Here is a 23,903-nt window from a genome sequence, read left to right as displayed (position 1 = left end):
TTTCTGCGTGTTTAGTTTAATTAAGAGAAGAGCTCATCGCCGTGTCGTAACAGTGGAATGTCAGGTCCTGGGGACTTATCAACTTTCAGCTCCATTACTTTCTTCAGAACAGCCTACTTCGAATACTATTTTCTTCAACTCCTTATTCACCCTGCTTACTTGGATCTCGAGTGATTCCTAACACAGTAAAAGGCCATTAATTGACTTTCGTAGCTAAGAGAGGTTGTGATTGTTTTCCCTTTTTAAGTGCATGTTGTGAAAGTTGGCAGAGTTCTGAATGCAGCCTTTGTCACTTTGTGAATAGTCACATGCTATGATCATGTAAGACAGAGGTAGGAAAAATTCCTTCACTCAGAGTATTATGCATCTTTGACGTTCTATATCTCGGGGATTATGGTTGCTTAATTGATAAGTGTGCTCATTACTGAACTGAAATTGATAGAATTGATGCAAAAGCTCTGACATAACTTTAGTGAATTGCAGAAAAATATAACATGCTCTAGTTCCTAATTCTTATGATAGGAAATCTGAATGTGTTCTGATATTTAATTAATTAGATTCAATTACCTGAAAAGACACAGAGAAAATGGTACAGTATCCATCAACTTGTAAAATGATTTCAACCTATAATTGTGCAAAGTAAAACCACATGATGTGTAAAATGGGAGGGGGGGGGGGCACTACCTGCTGATGTCAGTTTCCCATTGGGTGGATTAAGTTAAAATTACCCTTGATAGAATTTCAATGAATAAAGATCTTATATTCATCAAGATGATGTCAGGAAGCAAACAAAAACTAAAACAACTGCAATAGTTGGAAATCAGAAACAAAAGCAGAAATTGCTGGAAAAGCTCAACAGCTCTGGCAGCATCTGTGGAGAGAAATCAGAGTTAATGTTTTGGGTCAAGTGATCTTTCCTCATAACTGATGGCAGCTAGGAAAATATTTGTTGCAAAATGCAAAAGATGGGGAATGGAGAGGGGATAAGGAGTAAATGATAGGTGGAGATTGAGCTCAAAGAAAGAGAAGAACAGTTGGACAGGCAAAGTAGAAGATAACAATCAGGCTAAGAAGGCAAATAGCTGTTCATAGGAACTGTTAGTGACTAACAATTGCTTGTGTGTAACAGCAGATTATGTGATAACAAGGCTTAGTGTGTGGGGTTGGGGTAATGACACAGGAGAGCTCAAGCCCAAAAATTGTTGAACTCAATATTGAGTCCAGTCAGGGAACAGGATGTGTTGAAGTGGCAGACAACTGGAAGCTCAGGGTCTTTTTGCAGACAGAATGTAGGTGTGTGGCAAAGCAGTCACAAAGTCTACATTTTGTTTCACCAATGTAGAGGAGACCACATTGTGAGCAGTGAATGCAGTAAAATATATTGAGTGAAATGCGGATAAAGAGCTGCTTCACCTGAAAAGTATGTTTGGGCCCTTGGATACTGAGGTAAACAGAAAGGTATTATACTTTCTGAGATTGCAGGGGTAGGTTCCGTGATGCTGTGGGGGAGTGTTAAGAGTGAAGGAAGAGTGGTTCATGGTGTCTTGGAGGGAATGGTCCCTGCAGAAGGTGGACAAGGCAGGAGAGGGGAATAAATCTGGTGGTGACATCCCACTGGAGGTAGCAGAAATGGCGGCTAATGACCATCTGGATGTGGATGCTGGTAGGATGATAGGTAAGGACAAGGGGGATCCTACTGCTGTTGAGGGAGGGAAGAGAGGGATTGTTGGCTGAAGTGCAGGAGATAGGTTGAACCCAATTGAGGGCCTTGTCAATGATGGTGCTGGTTGAGGATAAAAGTGGAGACTTTGGAGGCTCCCTTGTCAAAGCTGGCCTCATCAGAACAGATGCAACAGAAATGGAGGAACTGGGAGAATGGAATAGTGTCTTTACAAGAAGCAGGGTGTGAGGAAGTAGAGTCAAGGCATGGGAGTTGGTGGGTTTGAAATGGATATTGGTGGCCAGCCTATCTCCAGAAATGGAAACAGAGATGTTGAGCAAGGGAGGAGTCAAAGATTGACCAGGTGAAAGTGAGTGCGGGGTGGAAATTGGAAGTGAAATCGATAAACATTTCCAATTCCAGACGAGAGAGGAAAGCAACACTGATGACGTCATCTCTATACCTGATTGAGGTAAACAAGATAATGAGAGGAATAGATAGAGTCAATAGCCAGAGACTTTTCCCCAGGGCAGGATTATCGGGTATGAGGGGGTCATAATTTTAAGATATTATGGGAAAGGTATAGAGGAGATGTCGGGGTAGGGTCTTTACGCAGAGAGTTGTGAATGCATGGAATGCGTTGCCAACAGTGGTGGTGGAAGCAGAGTCATTAGGGACATTTAAGCAACTGCTGGACAGGCACATGGATAGCAGTGAGTTGAGGGATGCGTAGGTTAAGTTATTATATTTTACATAAGGATTAAACCTAGGCACAACATCATGGGCCAAAGGGTCTGTTCTGTGCTGTACTTTTCTATGTTCTATGTTCTACTGAAGAAAGAGTTGTGGGTGGGGGCTTAAATACAACTGGAGCAAGGGAATGTTCCATGTACTCCACAAAGAGACAGGCACAACTGGGGACCATGCGGGTATCCATGGCCACCCCTCTGACTTGAAGAAAGTTAGAGGAGTTAAAAGAAAAGTTGTTCATCATGAGGATGAGCTCGGCCAGGCAATGGAGGGTGGTGGTATGGGACAGTTCAGGCCTGTTTTCTAGGAAGAAGTGGAGAGGCCTGAGACCATCCTAATGGGAGATGAATGTGTAAAAGGATTACACGCCCATAGTAAACAGGCTGGAGTCTGCAAACTTGAAATTCTGAAACTGATGTTTCAGAATTCCAAATGTTCAGAATTCCAAATGTAAGTAGGCAGGGGCTAGGCAAAGGGAGAAAAAAACTGGGTTGAAATAGGAAGCAATGAGGTGTTTGGGGCATGAGCAGGCAGCAACAATGGGGCTGTCCAGGCAGTCATGCTTGTGGATTTTGGAAAGGAGGCAGAAATGAGCTGTTTGAGGTCAGGAGACCATCAGCTTGGAGGCAGTGAGTGTGGAGATCACCAGATAAAATGAGGTTAGTTACCATTGTGGACGGGGTAACATGATGTGCCATAGTAGGGTCATGGTTCAGGGGGAGGTAAGGGGAGATATCTGAGAGCTGGTGCTTGGCCTTTACAATGTAAAGGTCAGTCGACCAGACAAAACAGTACCGCACTTATAAGCAGACTTAATTACAAAATTAGGGTTAGATCTGAGAGCATGGAATTTAATCCGTTCCTGGAGGGATAAGTTGGAATAGGGGGAGGGGCTACCCAAGTCACGTCGGCACTTCTGAATGAACAGGTCAAATACAGGTAAAAGACCAGAGTGAGGGATCCATGTGGATGGAGAGTGTTGTAGGTGGGCAAAGCGATCTATTGGAAAGGGAGAGGATTCTTGTCCAAAGAAATGGGCACAGAGGTGAAGGCAATGGAAGAGGAGTTCAATTTCATGTTGTGCCCAAACTTCATTAAGGTGGGGACGAGGATGGCACAGTGGCTCAGTAGTTAGCCCTGCTGCCTCGCAGCACCAGGGACCTGGGTTTGATTCAGGCCTTGGGCAACTGTCTGCACATTCTCCTCACGTCTGCGTGGGTTTTCTCCCACAGTCCAAAGATGTGCAGCTTAAGTGAATTGGCCAACCTAAGTTGCCCATAATGTTCAGGGATGTATAGGTTAGGTGCATTAGTCAGGGAATAACGTAGAGTAATAGGGTTGGGCAATAGGTCTGGCTTACTCTTCGGAGGGTTGGTGTGGACTTGTTGGGCCAAAAGGCCTGCTTCTACACCGTAGGGATTCTATGATTCAGAGGGAGAAAACTGAGACCTCTGCTGTGTAAAGAACATTGAAACTTATTTTGAAAAAAAGTTAAATTTTGTTTTGGATAGCTGAGCAAAGACCCACCTTGCATTGTTTCAACCACTTACATATTTTCTTTGCAGAAATGTTGCATCATATGTAATCTCAGTCTTTTCAGTTCAGCTTTCATGTCAGAAAACTATTGTTATAGGAAGAGTTTTGACATACTGGATTGTTTTCTTTGGAAGTGATCATGAAAACTTAAAAGAAAGTCAACCCTAGTGTACTGAATATTCCCATTGTGTGAACCATCTTTGGCTGTATCTTAAAATGACATCCTCTGATTCTGCAACTTTTTAAACTTAGCTTCAGTGCAGAATTCTAGATATACACAATGCGATTCATTCAAAATTGCTCCAAATTTATGATTAAGTTTCATATTATCTAAATTTTATACTTTTTTTTAATACAGGCCCACTTAGCAGGAATATTTGATAATGTAAATGAGGCAGTTTTCCACCCAAAGGAGTACGATACCATTCTGGCTGTTACTTCAAGAGAAGGAGAAAAAATTCACGTAATTATATATTGCAATTAGATAGTATAATTGATGCAATTTAAAATACATTTATAAGTGTTTAATCCATACTATTCTGTGAACTATTGGCTTTGGCTACAGTTAAGTATTGTAGTATATCATGTTACATAGATTTTAAGGCGAGAGTGTGATGCTGGAAAAGAATAGCAGGTCAGGCAGTATCCAAACAGCAGCAGAATTGACATTTTGGGCATAAGCCCTTCATCAGCATTTGATGATGATGCCCTTTGATTCCTGATGAAGGGCTTATGCCCAAAATGTCTATTCTCCTGCTCTTTGGATGTTGCCGACATGCTGTGCTTTTCCAACACCACACTTTTGACTTTGATCTCCAGCATCTGCAGTCCTCACTTTCTCCTGTACAGATTTTAACCCAACAGTGATGAAGAATGATGCAGATCCAACTAAACCCAAGAGCTTTGATACCATCCATGGCCATGTAAGTTTGATTGTCACTGAATCCACCAAACCTCCTTCTGAACTCATGACATGGAACATCAATAAGTCCATTTGCTGTTGCTGGGTTAATATCCTGGAACTCCCCAGTGTAGTGGGTTAATTGGACAGCTTAAAACCACCTTCTCAGAACATTAAGCATGTGCAATGTTACAATCCCCACAGAACATTTGTTAAAGTATGAACAGAAAGAAAACCACTGGACAAGAATTCACTTTGTAAAACTGCTCTGTAACAAACTAAAATCAACATAGCTCAAATATTAATGAAAAGGTAAATTTGGTTTGAATAGTCAATACAAAAAAGGTCCACCTTGAATAGTTACAACCATTTACATTATTTCTTCGCAGAAATGTTACATCATGTGAAATCTCAGTCTTTCCAATTCAGCTTTCAAATTATAGGATCTTGTATTTGCCATCCAATCATTTCAACTGCTAAGTCACATTCAACAGCAGCTAGATTCCACCTGAAATTCCCAGATACAGATATCAACAATTATGTGATCATCAATGAACTCTTGTTGGTGCTAGTTTAAGAGTTTTCACTTTTTTAAAACCATTTCTAAACCATTCCATTCAGGTTTCAACTCCTTTGAGAGTGGAGGTCATTTTCTTGCCTAAACCATATGTTTATTATTCAAATCTCTGGAACTGAAGAAAGAATTTCAGCTAATGAACCAGTCAAATTGAATTCAACCATCTATTTAAATGTTTTACTTTCATTTTTTTTCTTTCTAAATTTATTTTAATTATTTGAGGTGTGGCCATTGATGAAATTCAGATACATGTAGAAGCTGGAATTAAAAGCTTGCCTCATGATGCATAGGGTCTTTCAAATTCATTAGCTGCTGTTTTAGTGTGTTGGTGGGTTTGTGGGCCTCAAACCAACCAACACACTAAAACAGCAGCTAACGAACTTGAAAGACCTTACACAGACAACAAGCAAAACTAATATAATTTACAAAATACCATGCAAGGACTGTAACAAATACTACACTGAACAAACAGGCAGAAAACTAGCCAGCAGGATCCATGAACATCAACTAGCCACAAAATGACATGACCCACTCTCACTAGTATACTTACACACAGATAAGGAAGGACACCACTTCGATTGGGACACCACATCCATCATAGGACAAGCCAAACAGAGCCACACACGAGAATTCCTAGAAGCATGGCATTCCAACCGGAACTCTATCAACAAACACATCGCGTTAGACCCCATCTACCCACTGAGAAAAAGAACATAAAATGACATCACCACAGGAAATGACATCACCAGCGCAAAGAAACCCAAACATATAAATAGAAAGCAGGAATCAGCAGCAGTGCTTTGCCTGGAGGCTCCCTGAAGATGTTACCTAGTAGGGTGATGAAATGTCTGGAAATGAACCTTCCAGCTCAGTGAGCAAACCTACATCCAGATACAGCAATGCGGTTAACTCTTAACTGCCTTCTGGGTAATTAGGGATAATCAATAAATGTTGGGCAGTCAGAGATTCTCACATTTCAAGAATGAATTAAAATAAATTTAAAATTCACCATTTGTTTCTGATCCATAATTACCTTTACTCAACCCTTTTCAGCGGGTATTTAAGATTCAACCCCCATTGCTGTGGATCTGGAGTCACAGGTAGGTAAAGCCACCACATTAGGATATTAGTGAACCAGACGTTTTATGACAATTTGCCACAGTTTACTTGGTCACCACCAAATTACCTTTTAACTAGATTTTTATTGAATTCATATTTCATCATCTACCACGCTGGGAATTGAACCCACATTCTCAGAATATTAGTTTGGGACTCTCGATCACATGACTAGTGACATTATCATTATGCCACTGCCTTTGAAAGAGACAAGAACTTCCCCATAACTTCCTGTGAAAACTCTCTGTAGAAACAAAATGCAATTTTCCTTGGGAAATTTCATTTTTCGTAGCATCCTTTCGAATTTATAAAAGGAATTTTCCATTCCTTCATTAAATCTGTGTGCCACCAAATATGGAAAACCAAATCAAAACCATGCAATGTTGACCTTGAACCATCCTCAAAATTCTCTTCTAATGTACAGCTGTTCAGCTTATATCATTCCAATTCTCTTTTTTGTTCCTTGACCTTATTGTCTTTTTCTAACTTCTCCCTTTCTGTTTCAAGTTCTCATTGCTCTGCCTTCTAATTTGAAGTGAAGGTCCTGGTGTTGGACTGGGGTGGACAAAGTCATAAATCACATGACACCGGATTATAGTCCAACATGTTTATTTGAAACCGCAAGCTTTTGGAGACATCACTCCTTTCTCAGGCAGTTAGTAAGAGCGAATACATTGGACACAGAATTTATAAGGAAAAGAATAAAGGGTCATGCAACTCATGCAAATGGATTGAACAAACCTAAATGGCTATGAAGTTGTTAATCAGATAGAATGGAAGTGCAGGTATTGTTTGATTAACATGTAAATGCCAGAATTTCTCTCAAGTCACTGCTCCAAGATAACTTCATATTTTATCAAAAAGGTGACACCTCAAGTCAGACAATGTCATCCTGGAGCTAGACTGGTTTTATTTCCAAAATAGGAATTTTTAAAATGTCACATTGACTGACTGTCTACAGAATGCATACACATTCTCACGCACACTCACATGCATGCTCTGACACACATATACTCCCTCACACTCCCTCTCAAGAGCGTACACACACTTTCTCTCCCCCTCTCTTCTTCACACATGCAGACACACACCTTCTCAAACATATGCATTCTCTTTCTCACATATACACACATAATCCTATGTGTTTAATTTGCATTTGCAGTTTGTATTTGCAGATACATTCTATTTTGTTCAAAAAGCACACCATCTGTGGACAGTCAGTCAATGCAACAATTTAAAATTTACTCATTTGGCTCCAGGTTGAGATACAAACAGACTTGAAACATGGCCTCACACCTTAAATGCATTATCTGACCTGAGGTGTCACCTTTCTTCCGATAAAACCTGAAGTTATCTTGGGACAGTGACTTGAAAAACATTCTGGGATTTGCATTAATCAATCGAAACCTGCACCTCTGTTGAATTGGATTAAAATTAGCTAAAACAGCTGGGACCTGTGAGAGCAAAAGAAATCAACAATATTCAAAAAAATCAGTTTGAGCTGACATTAGTCAACCTATATTGATAATACTGGAGTAGTTTTAGCTAAAGCTTGAAACAGGGAGAAATACAAGTTGTTCTCAATTTCTCTTCTAATTTTCGCTGTTCACAGGGAGAAAGACAAGATTTTTATACTTAAAATATATCAATAGTTGAGAGAAATTATCATTAGACGTTCATCATTCATTAGGCCAATACATTGAATTTTTATCTGTGTTGTCCTATTGACTTTCCAAAACAGTAAGTTACACACGTCATTCCATGACTTTGTTTTTGAATATGAATGTCTTTTTTTCGGCTAGAAGCTGAATTTCAAAACATCTGAGGAGCCATTTAATCATATTCTGACGAGAGTTGCCAAGGTTAGGAAATTCAGCCTGTGTCATGTTTGTTAAGTTTAGCACTGTTTCTGACCTTTTGCCATACTCCTTTAACTTACTGTACTATAACCCAGGGATTGGCCACTTACAGCCATAGAGTCATAGAGATGTACAGCACGGAAAAGACTCTTCGGTCCAACTCGTGCATGCCAACCAGATATCCCAACCCAATCTAGTCCCATAGTCCAGCACTTGGCCCATATCTCTCCAAATCCTTCCTGTTCACAAACCCATCCAGATACCTTTTAAATGTTGCAATTGTACCAGCCTGCACCACTGCCTCTGACTGCTCATTCCATACACACACCATCCTCTGTGTGAAACATTTGCCCCTTAGGTCCCTTTTATATCTTTCCCCTCTCACCCTAAACCTATGCCCTCTAGTTCTGGACTCTCCCAGCCCAGGGAAAAGACTTTATCTATTTATCTTATCCATTCCCCTCATGATTTTATAAACCTCGATGAGGTCACACCTCAGCCTTTGACACTCCATGGAAAACAGCCCCAACCTGTTCAGCCTCTCCCTATAGCTCAAATCCTCCAACCCTGGCAACATCCTTGTAAATCTTTTCTGAACCCTTTCAAGTTTCACAACATCCTTCTGATAGGAAGGAGACCAGAATTGCATGCAATATTCCACAGTGGCCTAACCAATGACCTGTACAGCCGCAACATGACCTCCTAATGTCCGTACTCAGTACTCTGACCAATAAAGTAAAAGCATACCAAAATGCCTTCTTCACTATCCTATCTACCTGCAACTCCACTTTCAAGGAGCTATGAACCTGCTCTGCAAGGTCTCTTTGTTCAGCAACACTCCCTAGGACCTTATCATTAAGTGTATAAGTTCTGCTAAGATTTGCTTTCCCAAAATGCAGCACCTCACACTTATCTGAATTAAACTCCATCTCCCACTCCTCAGCCATTGGCTCATCTGATCAAGATCCCATTGTAATCTGAGGTAACCTTCTTCGCTGTCCACTACACCTCCAATTTTGGTGTCATCTGCAAATTTACTAACTATACCTCTGATGTTCATATCCAAATCATTTCCCATTAGGCAATTTTAACTGTTTCCCACAATTCCACACCGCCATTCTAACTGATGTAAGACTTAATAGCCATCTAGGCTTGTTCAAAAATTTGCATAAGTTGTATGACTGTCATCTTTTCCTTAAATTCTGTGTCCGATGTGTTCTCTCTCACTAGCTGTCTGAGGAAGGAGTAGGGTCTCTGAAAACTTGTAGTTTCAAACAAACCTATTGGACTGTAACCCATGGTAATGTGATTTTTGATGTATTTCAAGTTGACCCTAAATTCCTTTGCTATAACCTTTAACTTATCCTTTTTTAATTATTCCAAAATGAAACCTGCATGATGGATTATAAGTTTCATTTTGAACTTGGTGAATGTGATCGTTTATGACTAAAACATGTTCGGGGTCCAGGTGTTTTCAAACAATAGAACATAAGTTTTTTTAACATTATGAGGCAGAGGGATTCGTATGGTAGTAATGTCACTTGACTATTAATCTAGAAACCTCAGCTGATGTTCTAGGGATATGGATTTGAAGTATGCTGCTGTGCAGAGGGATCTGGGTATCCTTGTACATGAATCACAAAAGGTTGGTCTGCAGGTGCAATAGGTAATTAAGAAGGCAAATGGAATTTTGTCCTTCATTGCTAAAGGAATTGAGTTGAAAGCAGGGAGGATAAGTTGCAGCAGCTGGAGTATTATGTGCAGTTTTACTCTACTTACCTGAGAAAGCATGCATTGACACTAGAAATGGTGTAGAGGAGGTTCAGTAGGTTGAATCCAGTGTTGAAGGGGTTAGCTTATGTGGAAAGACTGAGTAGACTGGCATTATATTCATTGGAATTTAGGAGAATGAGGGGTGATCTTCTAGAAGCATATAAAATTAAGAAGGGATGAGATAACATAGAGGTAGAGAAGATGCTTCCACTGGCTAGTGAAACTAGGACAAGAGGGCATCGTCTCAGAATAAAGGGGGGGGGGGGGGGGGGGGAGCAGATTTAGGAATGAATTGAGAAGGAACTTCTTCTTACAAAGGATTTTGAATCTATGGAATTCCCTGCCCAGTGAAATAGTTGAGGCTTCCTCAGTAAATGTTTTTAAAGCTAAGATTGATAATTTGTTTGAACAGTAAAGATATGAAGGATTATGGAAAAAGGGTGGGTAAATGGAGCTGAAGCCATGAAAAGATCAACCATGATCTTACTGAATGGTGGAGTGAGTTCGAAGGGCCTACTCCTACTCCTGGTCCTTGTGTTCTTATGCTCTTATTTGAATCCCACCATGGCACAAGGCAAATCCAAATTTGGTAAATTCTGGAATAAAAACTGAGATTATGGCAACCAGTGCTAAAGAACTACAAATTTTTGTAAAAATCCACTTGGCGCACCAATGTCCTTTGGGAAGGAAATTTGCTATCCTTACTAGGTCTGGCCAACATGTGACTCCAGACAGCAATATGGTCTGATCTGTTAGAGGTAGGCAACAGGTGCTGACTTAGGCAGGAACAACCGTGCACCATGAACAAATTAACAAAGTGTATTCCATTTGAAATCCCCACACAAGATAAAAGTATTTTTTGAAAGCTCATGATTAACAATGCATTTTCCTCATTTCAATGTTTTTGAACATGTTTAAGTATCCCACATGTTATATTCTATTATTATGGATGGTGATGCATGTTTGTCACTTATGTTTTTTTCATGTTTGACATGCAGCTGGATAATCCAGTGATTGCAAAAGGCCCCGTGGAGCTATGGTTAAGTGATTTATTGCGTGTACAGCAAGCATCATTGCATACTGTGATTAAATTAGCATATTACAGCTTCAGTGAACCAGATTTCCAGCTTATACCTTTCCTCTATGAGGCTCCAGGCCAGGTAAATCAATAAAGATAATTTATGTTTTGATTTCTTATCCTTTCTTAGAATCAGGCCATGCATACAGTCCGAACTTGATTTCATAAGTGTAAAGGTGAAAATATTCCAGTTTTATAACACAATTTATGCCAGGAGTTCAAAATTTTCCTTCAAATGCCATTTCCAGTGTAGTCTTTACAAGCTGTTTTCTAAAGAATGACCCTGAAAAGAAAGATAATTAATTAATGTGAATCAGTTATTGATCTAACAGTGAACATTCAATTCAGGTTTTGTCAAGACTACTCAGCTCATGACCTCTTTGCAGTGTTATGAAGTTGAAGGATTGTACCGTAGAATGAATGCTGTTCTGCACTGAGAGCTTATGAGAGCACTCTCAGTGTATGTGAAAACTGAAAATATGTAACATTGACTGTGAAATGGATACCTGAATCGGTTGCTGTTTTATTTGAATTTAACCAATCAGTTTAAATTATGCTACGATACTAAAACCCAATCGACTTTGAATTTATTATTTTGCCAACATCGAACCAATGAGATGATCCAGTGTTGGAGATATAAAAATGGCAGACACTTTGAAAATCAGACAGGGCAACTGCCATCGAGACAGACCCAAACAATTTGGATCGCTCTCCACCAATGGTACCTTTTCATATGAAACATATTCGCAGTAAAAAGAAATAAGACGAATCAAGGAGATCTTCAGGTGGAAGAAGACAGAGACCAAAGATAACAGCCGCTGTATGGTTTTTAAAATTAAGTTGATGTAATTTTAATAAGGGTTTTGTTGGAACAGTGTATTGTTATACATTTGGAAGCAGGTAAGAAGCAGTTAAGGGAGGCTTAGAGGTGTGAATAATTGTTATTTAATGTTCACTTTTAGAATTAAAGAGTAAATTGACATTATTTTCTTGAAATAGTGGAATTTGAGGAGTTCTCTGTCACTCATATTTTAACAAATTATGAGGCAAGGTGAGCTTTTCTGGGTGTTTGGTTTAATTCACAGCGGGGTTCACCACTGTGTTGCAAAAACAGTCTTCTGAATTTCAAACGTGGGGTGACAATAACTGTTCTTGGTATCAAGGCCCAGTTTGACTGAGTGTGGCATGAATCATCAAACTCCAGTTTATTATTTAAGCATGATTTCCCTTTCATAAACCAAGGCTGACTTTGTCTAATCCTGTTAATGGTTTCCAACTTAGCTGTTACCACATCATAGTGATGTACAGCATGGAAACAGACCCTTCGGTCCAACCCGTCCATGCCGACCAGACATCCCAACCTAATCTAGTCCCACCTACCAGCACCCGGCCCATATCCCTCCAAACCCTTCCTATTCATATACCCATCCTCTTAAATGTTGCAATTGTACCAGCCTCCAACACATCCTCTGGCAGCTCATTCCATACACGTACCACTCCTGCGTAAAAAAGTTGCCCCTTAGGTCTCTTTTATATCTTTCCCCACTCGCTCTAAACCTATGCCATCTAGTTCTGGACTCCTCGACCCCAAGGAAAAGACTTTGCCTATTTATCCTATCCATGCCCCTCATAATTTTGTAAACCTCTATAAGGTCACCCCTCAGCCTACGACTCTCCAGGGAAAACAGCCCCAGCCTGTTCAGCCTCTCCCTCTAGCTCAGATCCTCCAGCCCTGGCAACATCCTTGTAAATATTTTCTGAACACTTCCAAGTTTCACAACATCTTTCTGATAGGATGGAGACCAGAATTGCACGCAATATTCCAATAGTGGCCTAACCAATGTCCTGTACAGCCGCAACATGACTTCCCAACTCCTGTACTCAATACTTTGACCAATAAAGGAAAGCATACCAAACGCCTTCTTCACTATCCTATCTACCTGAAATTCCACTTTCAAGGGGCTATGAACCTGCACTCCAAGGTCTCTTTGTTCAGCAACACTCCCCAGGACGTTACCAGAAAGTGTATAAGTCCTGCTAAGATTTGCGTTCCCAAAATGCAACACCTTGCATTTATCTGAATTAAACTCCATCTGCCACTTCTCAGCCCATTGGCCCATCTGGTCCAGATCCTGTTTCAATCTGAGGTAACCCTCTTCGCTGTCCACTGCACCTCCAATTTTGGTGTCATCTGCAAACTTACTAACTGTACCTCTTATGCTCGCATCCAAATCATTTATGTAAATGACAAAAAGTAGAGGACCCAGCACCGATCCTTGTGGCACTCCACTGGTCACAGGCCTCCAGTCTGAAAAACAACCCTCCACCACCACCCTCTGTCTTCTACCTTTGAGCCAGTTCTGTATCCAAATGGCTAGTTCTCCCTGTATTCCATGAGATCTAACCTTGCCAATCAGTCTCCCATGGGGAACTTTGTCGAACACCTTACTGAAGTCCACATAGATCACATCTACTGCTCTGCCCTCATCAATCTTCTTTGTTACTTCTTCAAAAAACTCAATCAAGTTTGTGAGACATGATTTCCCATGCAGAAAGCCATGTTGACTATCCCAAATCAGTCCTTGCCTTTCCAAATACATGTACATCCTGTCCCTCAGGATTCCCTCCAACAACTTGCCCACCACTGAGGTCACACTCACCGGTCTATAGTTCCCTGGCTTGTCTTTACCACCCTTCTTAAACAGTGGCACCACGTTAGCCAACCTCCAGTCTTCCTGCACCTCACCTGTAACTATCGATGATACAAATATCTCAGCAAGAGGCCCAACAATCACTTCTCTAGCTTCCTACAGAGTTCTCGGATACACCTGATCAGGTCCTGGGGATTTATCCACTTTTAACCCTTTCAAGACATCCATCACTTCCTCCTCTGTAATCTGGACATTTTGCAAGATGTCACCATTTATTTCCCTACAGTCTATGTCTTCCATATCCTTTTCCACAGTAAATACTGATGCAAAATATTCATTTTGTATCTCTCCCATTTGCTGTGGCTCCACACAAAGGCCGCTTTGCTGATCTTTGAGGGGCCCTATTCTCTCCCTAGTTACCCTTTTGTCCTTAATATATTTGTAAAAACCCTTTGGATTCTCCTTAATTCTATTTGCCAAAGCTATCTCATGTCCCCGTTTTGCCCTCCTGATTTCCCTCTGAAGTATACTCCTACTTTCTTTATACTCTTCTAAGGATTCACTCGATCTATCCTGTCTACACCTGACATATGCTTCTTTCTTTTTCTTAACCAAACCCTCAATTTCTTTAGTCATCCAGCATTCCTTATACCTACCAGACTCCCCTTTCACCCTGACAGGAATATACTTTCTCTGGATTCCTGTTATCTCATTTCTGCAGATATAATCCGCAGTAACCCTTAAACTCTCTTTAAACTCCCACATCTGACAAGAAGTACATATCACTGCAAAGGCCATTTTTGCTCCTTCACAATCTACAGATCCAGAAAATAACACCGTCTTATTCCTCTACAAACACTGCCCCAGGTTAAATTAATAGTTATGACTTATATTTTAAGTTTAATTAAGAGAACTATCTCCAAAAACATATAATCAAGAAAGAATCCACTATACTCACTACTGCAGCCTTTCTCTTGGACAGACTTAAAACAACGATTAACTTATCTGATTCTGTGCTGTGAACTTCGCCCAACAGTTCCTCCAAGATTAGTTGTGAATTTCACCATCTTTTATAATAGTCACTAGCATTTTCCCCACCACTGATATTAAGCTAACCAGTCTGTAATTCAATTAAATGACATTTCTGGAGTTATTTGCTTTAATCCAATGGGACCTTCCCAAATTTAAGGAGTTTGGAAATCAAAACCAATAAACCAACTATCTCACTAGCCATTTCATTTAAATACTTGGATATAGAATATCAAGACTTGGGAACTTGGGAACTGCAGCTCCAACATTGTACTCAGTGCCACTTAGGATCAGGGAGTTAATGAGGCATATATCAGGGAAACAGGCCCTTCAGCCCAACTCATCCATGCTGACCACATTTCCTGAACCAATGTCCCATTTGCCTGCATTTTGTCCATACCCCTCGAAACCATGTACGTATCCAAATGTCATAGAGTTACAGAGATGTACACACAGAAACAGACCCTTTGGTCCAACTCGTCCATGCTGACCAGATATCCTAACCTAATCTAGTCCCATTTGCCAGCACTTGCCAATATATCTCTAAACCCTTCCTATTCATATACCCATACAGATATCTTTCAAATGCTACAATTGTACTAGCCTCCACCACTTCTTCTCACTGCTCATTCTATACATGCACCATCCTCTGCATGAAAAGATTGCACCTTAAGTCCCTTTGATATTTTTCCCCCCTTACTCTAAACCAATGCCCCGTAGTTTTGGACTCCCCCACTCCAGGGAAAAGACCTTGTGTCTTTGTCCTATCCATGCCCCTCATGATTTTATAAACCTGACACTCCAGAGAAAACAGCCCCAGCTATTCAGCCTCACCCTGTTCTCAAATCCTCCAACTCTGGCAACATCCTTATAAATCTTTTCAGAACCCTTTCAAATTTCACAACATCCTTCCGATAGGAAGGAAACCAGAATTGCATGCAATATTTCAAAAGTGGCCTAACCATTGTCCTGTACAGCCGCAACATGACCTCCCAACTCTTGTACTCTATACTCTGACCAATAAAGGAAAGCGGACCAAACGCCTTCTTCACTATTCAACCTACCTGCGACTCCACTTTCAATGAATTATGAACCTGCATTCCAAGGTCTCTTTATTCAGCAACTCCCCAGAACCTTACCATTAATTATATAGGTCCTGCTCTGATTTGCTTTTCCAAAATGCAGCATCTCACATTTACTGAAATTCAATTCCATCTGCCACTCCTCTGCCCATTAGCCCATCTGATCAAGATCCTGTTGTAATCTGAGGTAACCTTCTTTGCTGTCTACTGCATCTCCAATTTGGTGTCACCTGCAAACTTACGAACTATGCCTCCTATGTTCACATCCCAATCATATATAAATAATGAAAAGTAGTGGACCCAGCACCAATCCTGTGGTATGCCACGGGTAACAGGCCTGCAGTCTGAAAAGCAAACCTCCATCACCACCCTCTGTCTTCTACCTTCGAGCCAATTCTATATCCAAGTGGCTAGTTCTCCCTGTATTCCATGTGATCTAACCTTGCTAACCAGTCTACCATGAGGAACCTTGTCGAATGCCTTACTGAAGTCATATAGATCATGTCCACTGCTCTGACCTTATCAATCCTGTTTGTTACTTCTTCAAAAAACTCAATCAAGTTTGCGTGACATGATTTCTCATGCACAAAACCGTGCTGACCATCCTTAATCAGTCCCTGCCTTTTCCAATACATATAAATCCTGTCCCTCAGGATTCCCTCCAACAATTTGCGCACCACTGATGTCAGGCTCACCGGTCTATAGTTCCCTGGTCTTTCCTTATCACCTTTCTTAAATACTGCCCCCATGTTTGCCAACCTCCAGTTTTCCAGCACCTTACCTGTGACTATCAATGATACAAATATCTCAGCAAGGGTCCCAGCAATCACTTCCCTAGCTTCCTACAGAGTTTGAGGGTACACCTCACCAGGTCCTAGGGATTTATCCACTTTTTTACGGTATCCATCCAGTATTTCCTTCTCTGTAATATGGATATTTTTCAAGGTGTTACCATCTATTTCCCGACGTTCTTTATCTTCCATGTCCTTCTCCACAGTAAACACTGATGCAGAATACTCATTTAGTATCTCCCCCATCTCCTGCCGCTCCACAGCCAGGCTGCCTTGCTGACCTTTGAGGGGCCCTATTTTCTTCCTAATTACCCACTTGTGCTTTTTGTAGTTGTAAAATCCCTTTAGATTCTCCTTCACCCTATTTGCCAAAGCTATCTTATGTCCCCTTTTTGCCCTCCTGAGTTCCCTCTTAAGTACACTCCTGCTGCCTTTATGATCTTCTAAGAATTCACTTGATTTATCCTGTCTATACCTGTCATATGCTTCCTTCTTCTTCTTATTTAAAACATAAATCTCTTTTGTCATTCCAGCACTCCCCACAACTACCAACCTTCCTTTCACCCTAACAGGAATATACTGTCTCTGGAGTCTCATTATCTCATTTTTGAAGGCTTCCCATTTTCCAGCCATTGCTTTACCTGCAAACATCTGTTCCAATCAGCTTTTGAAAGTTCTTATCTAATACCATCAAAATTTGCCTTCCTCCAACTTAGAACTTCAACTTTTAGATCTGGTCTATCCTTTTCCATCACTGTTTTAAAACTAATAGAATTATGGACTCTGGCACCAATGTGCTCCCCCCGACATCTCAGTTACCTGCCCTCCCTTATTTCTCAAGAGTAGGTCAAGTTTTGCACCTTCTCTAATAGGTACATCCACACACTGAATCAGAAAATTTTCTCAGTTCCACCCAACTAACTTCCTAGATGTATGCCCAGGAATATCCTCCCTAAGTATAACAATAATGCTATTCTGTATTAAAAGTGTCACTCCCCCTCCTGTCCTGCCCCCCTTTCTATCCTTCCTATCTCATTTGTATCATGGAACATTAAGCTGCCAGTCCTGACCATCCTTGAGCCACATCTCTGTAATTGCTATGATATTCCTGTCCCATGTTCCTAACCATGCCCTGTGTTCATCTGCCTTCCATGTTAGGCCTCTTGCATCAAATAAATGCAGTTTATTTTATCAGTCCTACCTTGTTCTCTACTTTGTTTCTGCCTGCTTTGACTGTTTGACATGCTCCTTCTCCCAACTGTACCAGCCTCAGATTGACCTCTTTCCTCACTATTTCCCTGTGTCTTACCCCCCCCCCCCCCCCCCCCCCCCACACACACACACACACACCTTACTAGTTTAAATCCTCCTGAGCAGCTCTAGCAAATCCCCCTGCCAGTATTTTATTCCCCTTCCAATTCAGGTGGAATCCATCCTTCTTGGACAGGTCACTTCTACCTGAGAAGACATTCCAATGATCCAGAAATGTGAATCCTTCACCCTACAGCAGCTCCTCAGCCATACATTCATCTGTTCTATCCTCCTAATTCTACCCTAATTACCTCATCGAACTGGGAGTAATCCAAATATTACAACTCGAGGACCTCCTTTTAAATTCCTGCTTAACTTTCTATATTCTCCCTTCAGAATCTCATTTTTCCCTTCCTATGTCATTGGTTCCAATGTGTACAATGACCTCCTGCTGTGTCCCCTCCCCTTTGAGAACATTCTGCACCCTCTCTGAGACATCCTTGATCCTGGCACCAGAGAGGTAAGACACTTCTGATTTTTTGCTGCTGGCCACAGAAGCATCTGTCTGTGCCTCTGACTAGAGTCCCCTATCACAATTGATCACTTGGAACCTGACATACCCCTCATTACATGAGAGCCAGTCTTGATATCAGAAACTTGGCTGTTCGTATTACATTCCCCTGAGAGTCCATCACCCCTTAATTTTCCAAAACAGCAAACTTGTTTGAAATAGAGGTAACTACAGGAGACTCCTGCACTACCTGTCTATGCTCCCCCCCTACATTGTCTGGAGTTAGCCCATCTACCTGACTGTACCTGTGTAGCCTTTCTCCCTTTCTATAACTGCCATTCATCATACCCCTGAGCTCTTCTAATTTCCTCATTGCCTCTAACTGCTGCTCCAACTGATCCATGTGATCTGATAGGAATGGTGGTGCTGGCTCGAAGGGCCGAATGGCCTTCTCCTGCACCTATTGTCTATTATCTCTATTTAAGCCAAAGTTCCTCCCTCTCAAACAGAATGCTAAATTCTAACATATTATGGTCACCATCTGCTCACGATCTTTTACTTGACATCATTTATTAAATGTACCTCATTACACATTAACAAGTCCAAAATATGATGTGGAGGTACTGGTTGGACTGGGGTGGATAAAATTTACAAGCAACTCAACCCCTGGTTACAGTCCAACAGGTTTATTTGGAAATACAAGCTTTCGAAGCGCTGCTCTTTGAAAGCTTGTATTTCCAAATAAACCTGTTGGACCATAACCTGGTGTTGTGAGGTCCAAAATAGCCTGATCCCTTGCTGAATCCACAGTTTATTTCATGGTCAGCAGCATACACCTTGGTCTTGATTTTTTGGAAAATGTAGGTCATTACTACCAAGAAGATACATAGATATAAGATCTTTGGGGGATAATAAAAGTAACAAGAGAGGATTGTTTTTGTTCACTATGCTGGGTCAATCGTTTAAATTATGAAAGTAAGTTATGATAATTAGACAGTCTGGAAAAGACAGGTCAAATTTGGCTTAATTTTAACTTCTCGTATTGTTCCAGGAAACTGTTGCGAATAGCCTCCGTAAATTATTTCTCATGGCTTTCTCTGCCTATCAGACTTTTCCATTCTACATGAAGATTAGTGTCATCCATGATTAATGTACTATCTTTGTTACATACCTTCATTAACTCCTGCTTTATTAGCTGTCCCACTGTATAGCTACTGTTAGGGGGCCTATAGATTACTCCTACCAGTATCTTATTCCTTTTTTAAAAAAATTACTTCCACCTAAACGGATTGTATATCTTTTGATCCAAAATCATTTCTTGCCGTTGTACTCATTCTAAGCCCACTAACAATGCTACCCATCACCCTTTTCTTATTTGCCTTTTCGAAAAGTCACATACACTGAATATTCCCAGTTTTGATCTGCTTGTAACCAATTCTCAACAATGAGAATTTAAAAGCAGTCAAGATACTTAAAGACATTAATGACAATAGATGCTGTAAGAGTAAAAATAATTTTAAAAACAAATTAAAAATCCCCCTTACTTGAGGAAGTATGTAGTTGAATTGGAGACAGTTCACAGCAGATTCACTAGATTAATTCTAAAGGTGAGGGGTTAGTCTTATGATGAGAGATTGAACAGTTTAGGCCTAACTCTCTGGCCTTTAAAATAATGAGAAGAGAGCTAATTAAGATACCCAAAATGCAAAAGGGATTATAAAGTGAACATAAAAAGAATGTTTCCTCATGTAAGCAATCTGGAATTAGAGGGGATTTAAAACAGAGTTGAAGAGAAACTACTTCTCTCAAAGGGTCATGACTCTAAGGAATTCACTCTCCCAGAGTGTGTGGATGCTGTGGCATTGAGTAAGTTTAAAGAGGAGATTTTTAAATAAGGGCTAGGTTGAATGATTATGGAGGAAAGTAGAGTTGAGGCTGTGCTTAGCCATATCAAATGGCAGAGCTGGGTCAAGGTACTGAATTGCTTATTCCCCCTGCTCCTAGCTCTTATGATTTTATGTTCTTAAGAACTTTACAAAAAATTCACGATAACACTGAAAGACTGCTGTACCTCTGTATACTACTGACATCAAATGGGGAATTGCCTCAGCACTCTGGATTTCACTAGTCCCCTTGGTGATTTTTTTTGTAACTGAAACAGGCAGCCCCTAAAGCTCCAATGTAAAAGGTAAGACCACAGTTTATTTCATGGTCAGCAGCATACACCTTGGCCTTGATACTATTTGGAAAATGTAGGTCATTACTACCAAGAAGATACATAGATATAAGAGCACTGGGGGATAATAAAAGTAACAAAAGAGGATTGTTTTTGTTCACTATGCTGTGTCAATCACTTAAATTATGAAAGTAAGTTATGATAATTAGACAGTCTGGAAAAGACAGGTCAGATTTGGCTTAATTTTGACTTCTCGTATTATGAAGAGGAACTTTACATTTGCTTTTTGTTTTTAAATGATTTGAATACAGTCGAATAGAAAGTAAAATTAAGGAAGTTAGAAGGGAAGGAAATATTGGGTGGAATGGTTTTATGGAAAAATCATTGCAGAATTATGAATGAAAGGAAGGTAGAATTCCAAGTTTCAGCTCTTTCAAAGTAAAGGTGTAGCTTCTGGCCATTTCTTAATTCTCTTCTTTGGAACTATTAATAGAGCCTGAAAAAGAGAGTGTCTCTGCTTCCATTCTACCAAATCATGTAATTCAGTTCCAGTTATTTTTCTGGAGCATTTGTTATATGCGTAAAATCTTTGTTTCCCTTTGTACTTCCAGGTAGGAATTCTAGCAATCCAGATATTGTGGACAAGGGACTCTGAAGATGCACTTCGATTGGCAAAAGACAGCAAAAAGATTATGCAGTCAACTAATCAGAAATTCCTAGAGCTGCTGAATTCTCTTATTGCCCAAACAACACATGACCTGACTAAATTTCAGAGAATCCAGTTTGAAACTCTTGTTACCATTCATGTTCACCAACGGGATATATTTGATGACTTGGTATGAAAACTTATTTTTGCTTTAATTTAATGGTTTGCATTTTGTAATGCAGGTTTATTTTGTCTATTACTTCAAGTTCAAGACCTCTACTAAACTTGTTATTTGAAAACAGGATGATTCATCTAGGTGTCCTCAATGGGAGCTTGATTTAACGCTTCAATATGGCATGAATCCAGACTCTCATGGCTCTGGACTCCCTCCTCAGCTCAACTGAACTCCCAACACCTCCACACCCAGTCACATTCCATCTCTCAGCCTTGACCTCAGCCCTGACTTTACCTTGACACCCATCCTGACCTCAGTTTGACCTGAATTGCACCCTCAGTTCTCTTCCATTCTATTTTTTAGCTCCTGCATGGGAACATCTCTCCGCTGTGCAATTACAACAGATGTTCACTGGTTGATCAAGTGATCAACAGGTGAGGCCACATTGGATTTGGTACTGGGTAATGAACTAGACCAGGTGTTTGATTTGGAAGGAGGTGAGCACTTTGGTGATAGTGACCACAATTCGGTTAACTTTACTTTCGCAATGGAAAGGGACAGGCCTATACTTCAGGATAAGAGTTATAACTGGTGCAAAGGTAATTATGATGTGATTAGGCAAGATTTAGGATGAGGAAGGAAACTGCAGGGGATGGGCATGTTTCTAACGAGAAGCTTGTTCAAGGAACACCACTGCGTGTCATTGATAAGTATGTACCAGTCAGGTAGGGAGGAAGTGGTCAAGCGAGGGAATCGTGGTTTACTAAAGAAATTGAAGCACTTGTCAAATGGAAGAAGGAGGCTTATGTAAAGATGAGGCGTGAAGGCTCAGTTAGGGCATTTGAGTCACAGAGTCATAGAGATGTCCAGCATGGAAACAGACCCTATGGTCCAACCTGTCCATGCTGATCAGATATCCCAACCCAATCTGGTCCCACCTGCCAGCACCCGGCCCATATCCCTCCAAACCCTTCCTATTCATTTACCCATCCAAATGCCTCTTAAATGTTGCAATGGTACCAGCCTCCACGACATCCTCTGGCAGCTCATTCCATACACGTACCACCCTCTGCATGAAAAGGTTGTCCCTTAGGTCTATTTTATGTCTTTCCCCTCTCACCCTAAACCCATGCCCTCTAGTTCTGGACTCCCCGACCCCAGTGAAAAGACTTTGTCTATTTATCCTATCCATGCCCCTCATAATTTCGTAAACCTCTATAAGGTCACCCCTCAGCCTCCGACGCTCCAGGGAAAACAGCCCCAGCCTATAGGTCAAATCCTCCAACCCTGGCAACATCCTTGTAAATCTTTTCTGAACCCTTTCAAGTTTCACAACATCTTTCCGATAGGAAGGAGACCAGAATTGCACACAATATTCCAACAGTGGCCTAACCAATGTCCTGTACAGTTGCAACATGACCTCCCAACTCCTGTACTCAATACTCTGTCCAATAAAGGAAAGCATACCAAATGCCTTCTTCACTATCTTATCTACTTGCGACTCCACTTTCAAGGTGTTACAAGTTAGCTAGGAAGGACCTAAAGAGAGAGCTAAGAAGAGTCGGGAGGGGGCATGATAGGTACTTGGCAGGTAGGATCAAGGAAAACTGAATGCTTTCTATAGCTTTGTCAGGAATAAAAGAATGCCTAGGGTAAGATTAGGGCCTGACAAGAACAGTAATGGGAAGTTGTGCATGGAGTCCAAGGAGATAGGAGAGGCACTAAATGAATATTTTTTGGCAGTCTTCACACAGAAAGGAAGACAATGTTGTTGAGGGGAATACTGAGGTACAGGCTATTAGATTAGACAGGATTGAGGTTCATAAGGGGGAGGTATTAGCAGTTCTGGAAAGTGTGAAAAATAAACCAGTCCCTTGGGCCAGATTGGATTTATCCTAGGATCCTCTGGGGAGCTAGGGAGAAGATTGCAGAGCTATTGGCTTTGATCTTTATGCCGTCATTGTCTACTTGAACAGTGCCAGAAGACTGGAGGACAGCAAATGTGGTCCCCTTGTTCAAGAGACAACTCTGGTAATTATAGACCATATGGTCTTACTTCGGTTATGGGTAAACTGTTGAAAAGGGTTATAAGACATAGGATTTATAATCATCTAGAAAGGAATAATTTGATTAGGGATAGTTAACATGGTTTTGGGAAAGATAGGTCATGCCTTATTGAGTTCTTTGACAAGGTGACCAAACAGATGGATGAGGGAAAAGTGGTTGATGTGTATATGGATTTCAGCAAAGCATTTGATAAAGTTCCTCACAGTAGGCTATTGCAGAAAATATGGATGGTGATTTAATGGTTTGGATCATAACTTAGCTCGCTGAAAGAAGACAG

General features: G+C 40.8%; 1 protein-coding gene across 1 annotated transcript in view; it reads left to right on the top strand.

The window, feature by feature from the left end:
• LOC122540182 (dynein axonemal heavy chain 8-like) overlaps positions 1-23,903 on the top strand; it is a 1,370,012-nt gene that overhangs the window by 733,879 nt on the left and 612,230 nt on the right. The window contains exons 40-42 of the mRNA XM_087976825.1: positions 4,305-4,409; positions 11,168-11,329; positions 21,350-21,574. Of these exons, the coding sequence (XP_087832951.1) occupies positions 4,305-4,409; positions 11,168-11,329; positions 21,350-21,574 (492 nt within the window). The remainder of the gene's footprint in view (positions 1-4,304; positions 4,410-11,167; positions 11,330-21,349; positions 21,575-23,903) is intronic.

The sequence above is a fragment of the Chiloscyllium plagiosum genome, unplaced genomic scaffold, assembly GCF_037043375.1.
Source record: "Chiloscyllium plagiosum isolate Xiang-an unplaced genomic scaffold, Cpla_swu_hap1 HiC_scaffold_3, whole genome shotgun sequence".
NCBI classification, from domain to species: Eukaryota; Metazoa; Chordata; class Chondrichthyes; order Orectolobiformes; family Hemiscylliidae; genus Chiloscyllium; species Chiloscyllium plagiosum.
The sequence above is the reverse complement of the archived record's forward strand: the minus strand, read 5'-3'. Positions and strand labels throughout refer to the sequence as shown.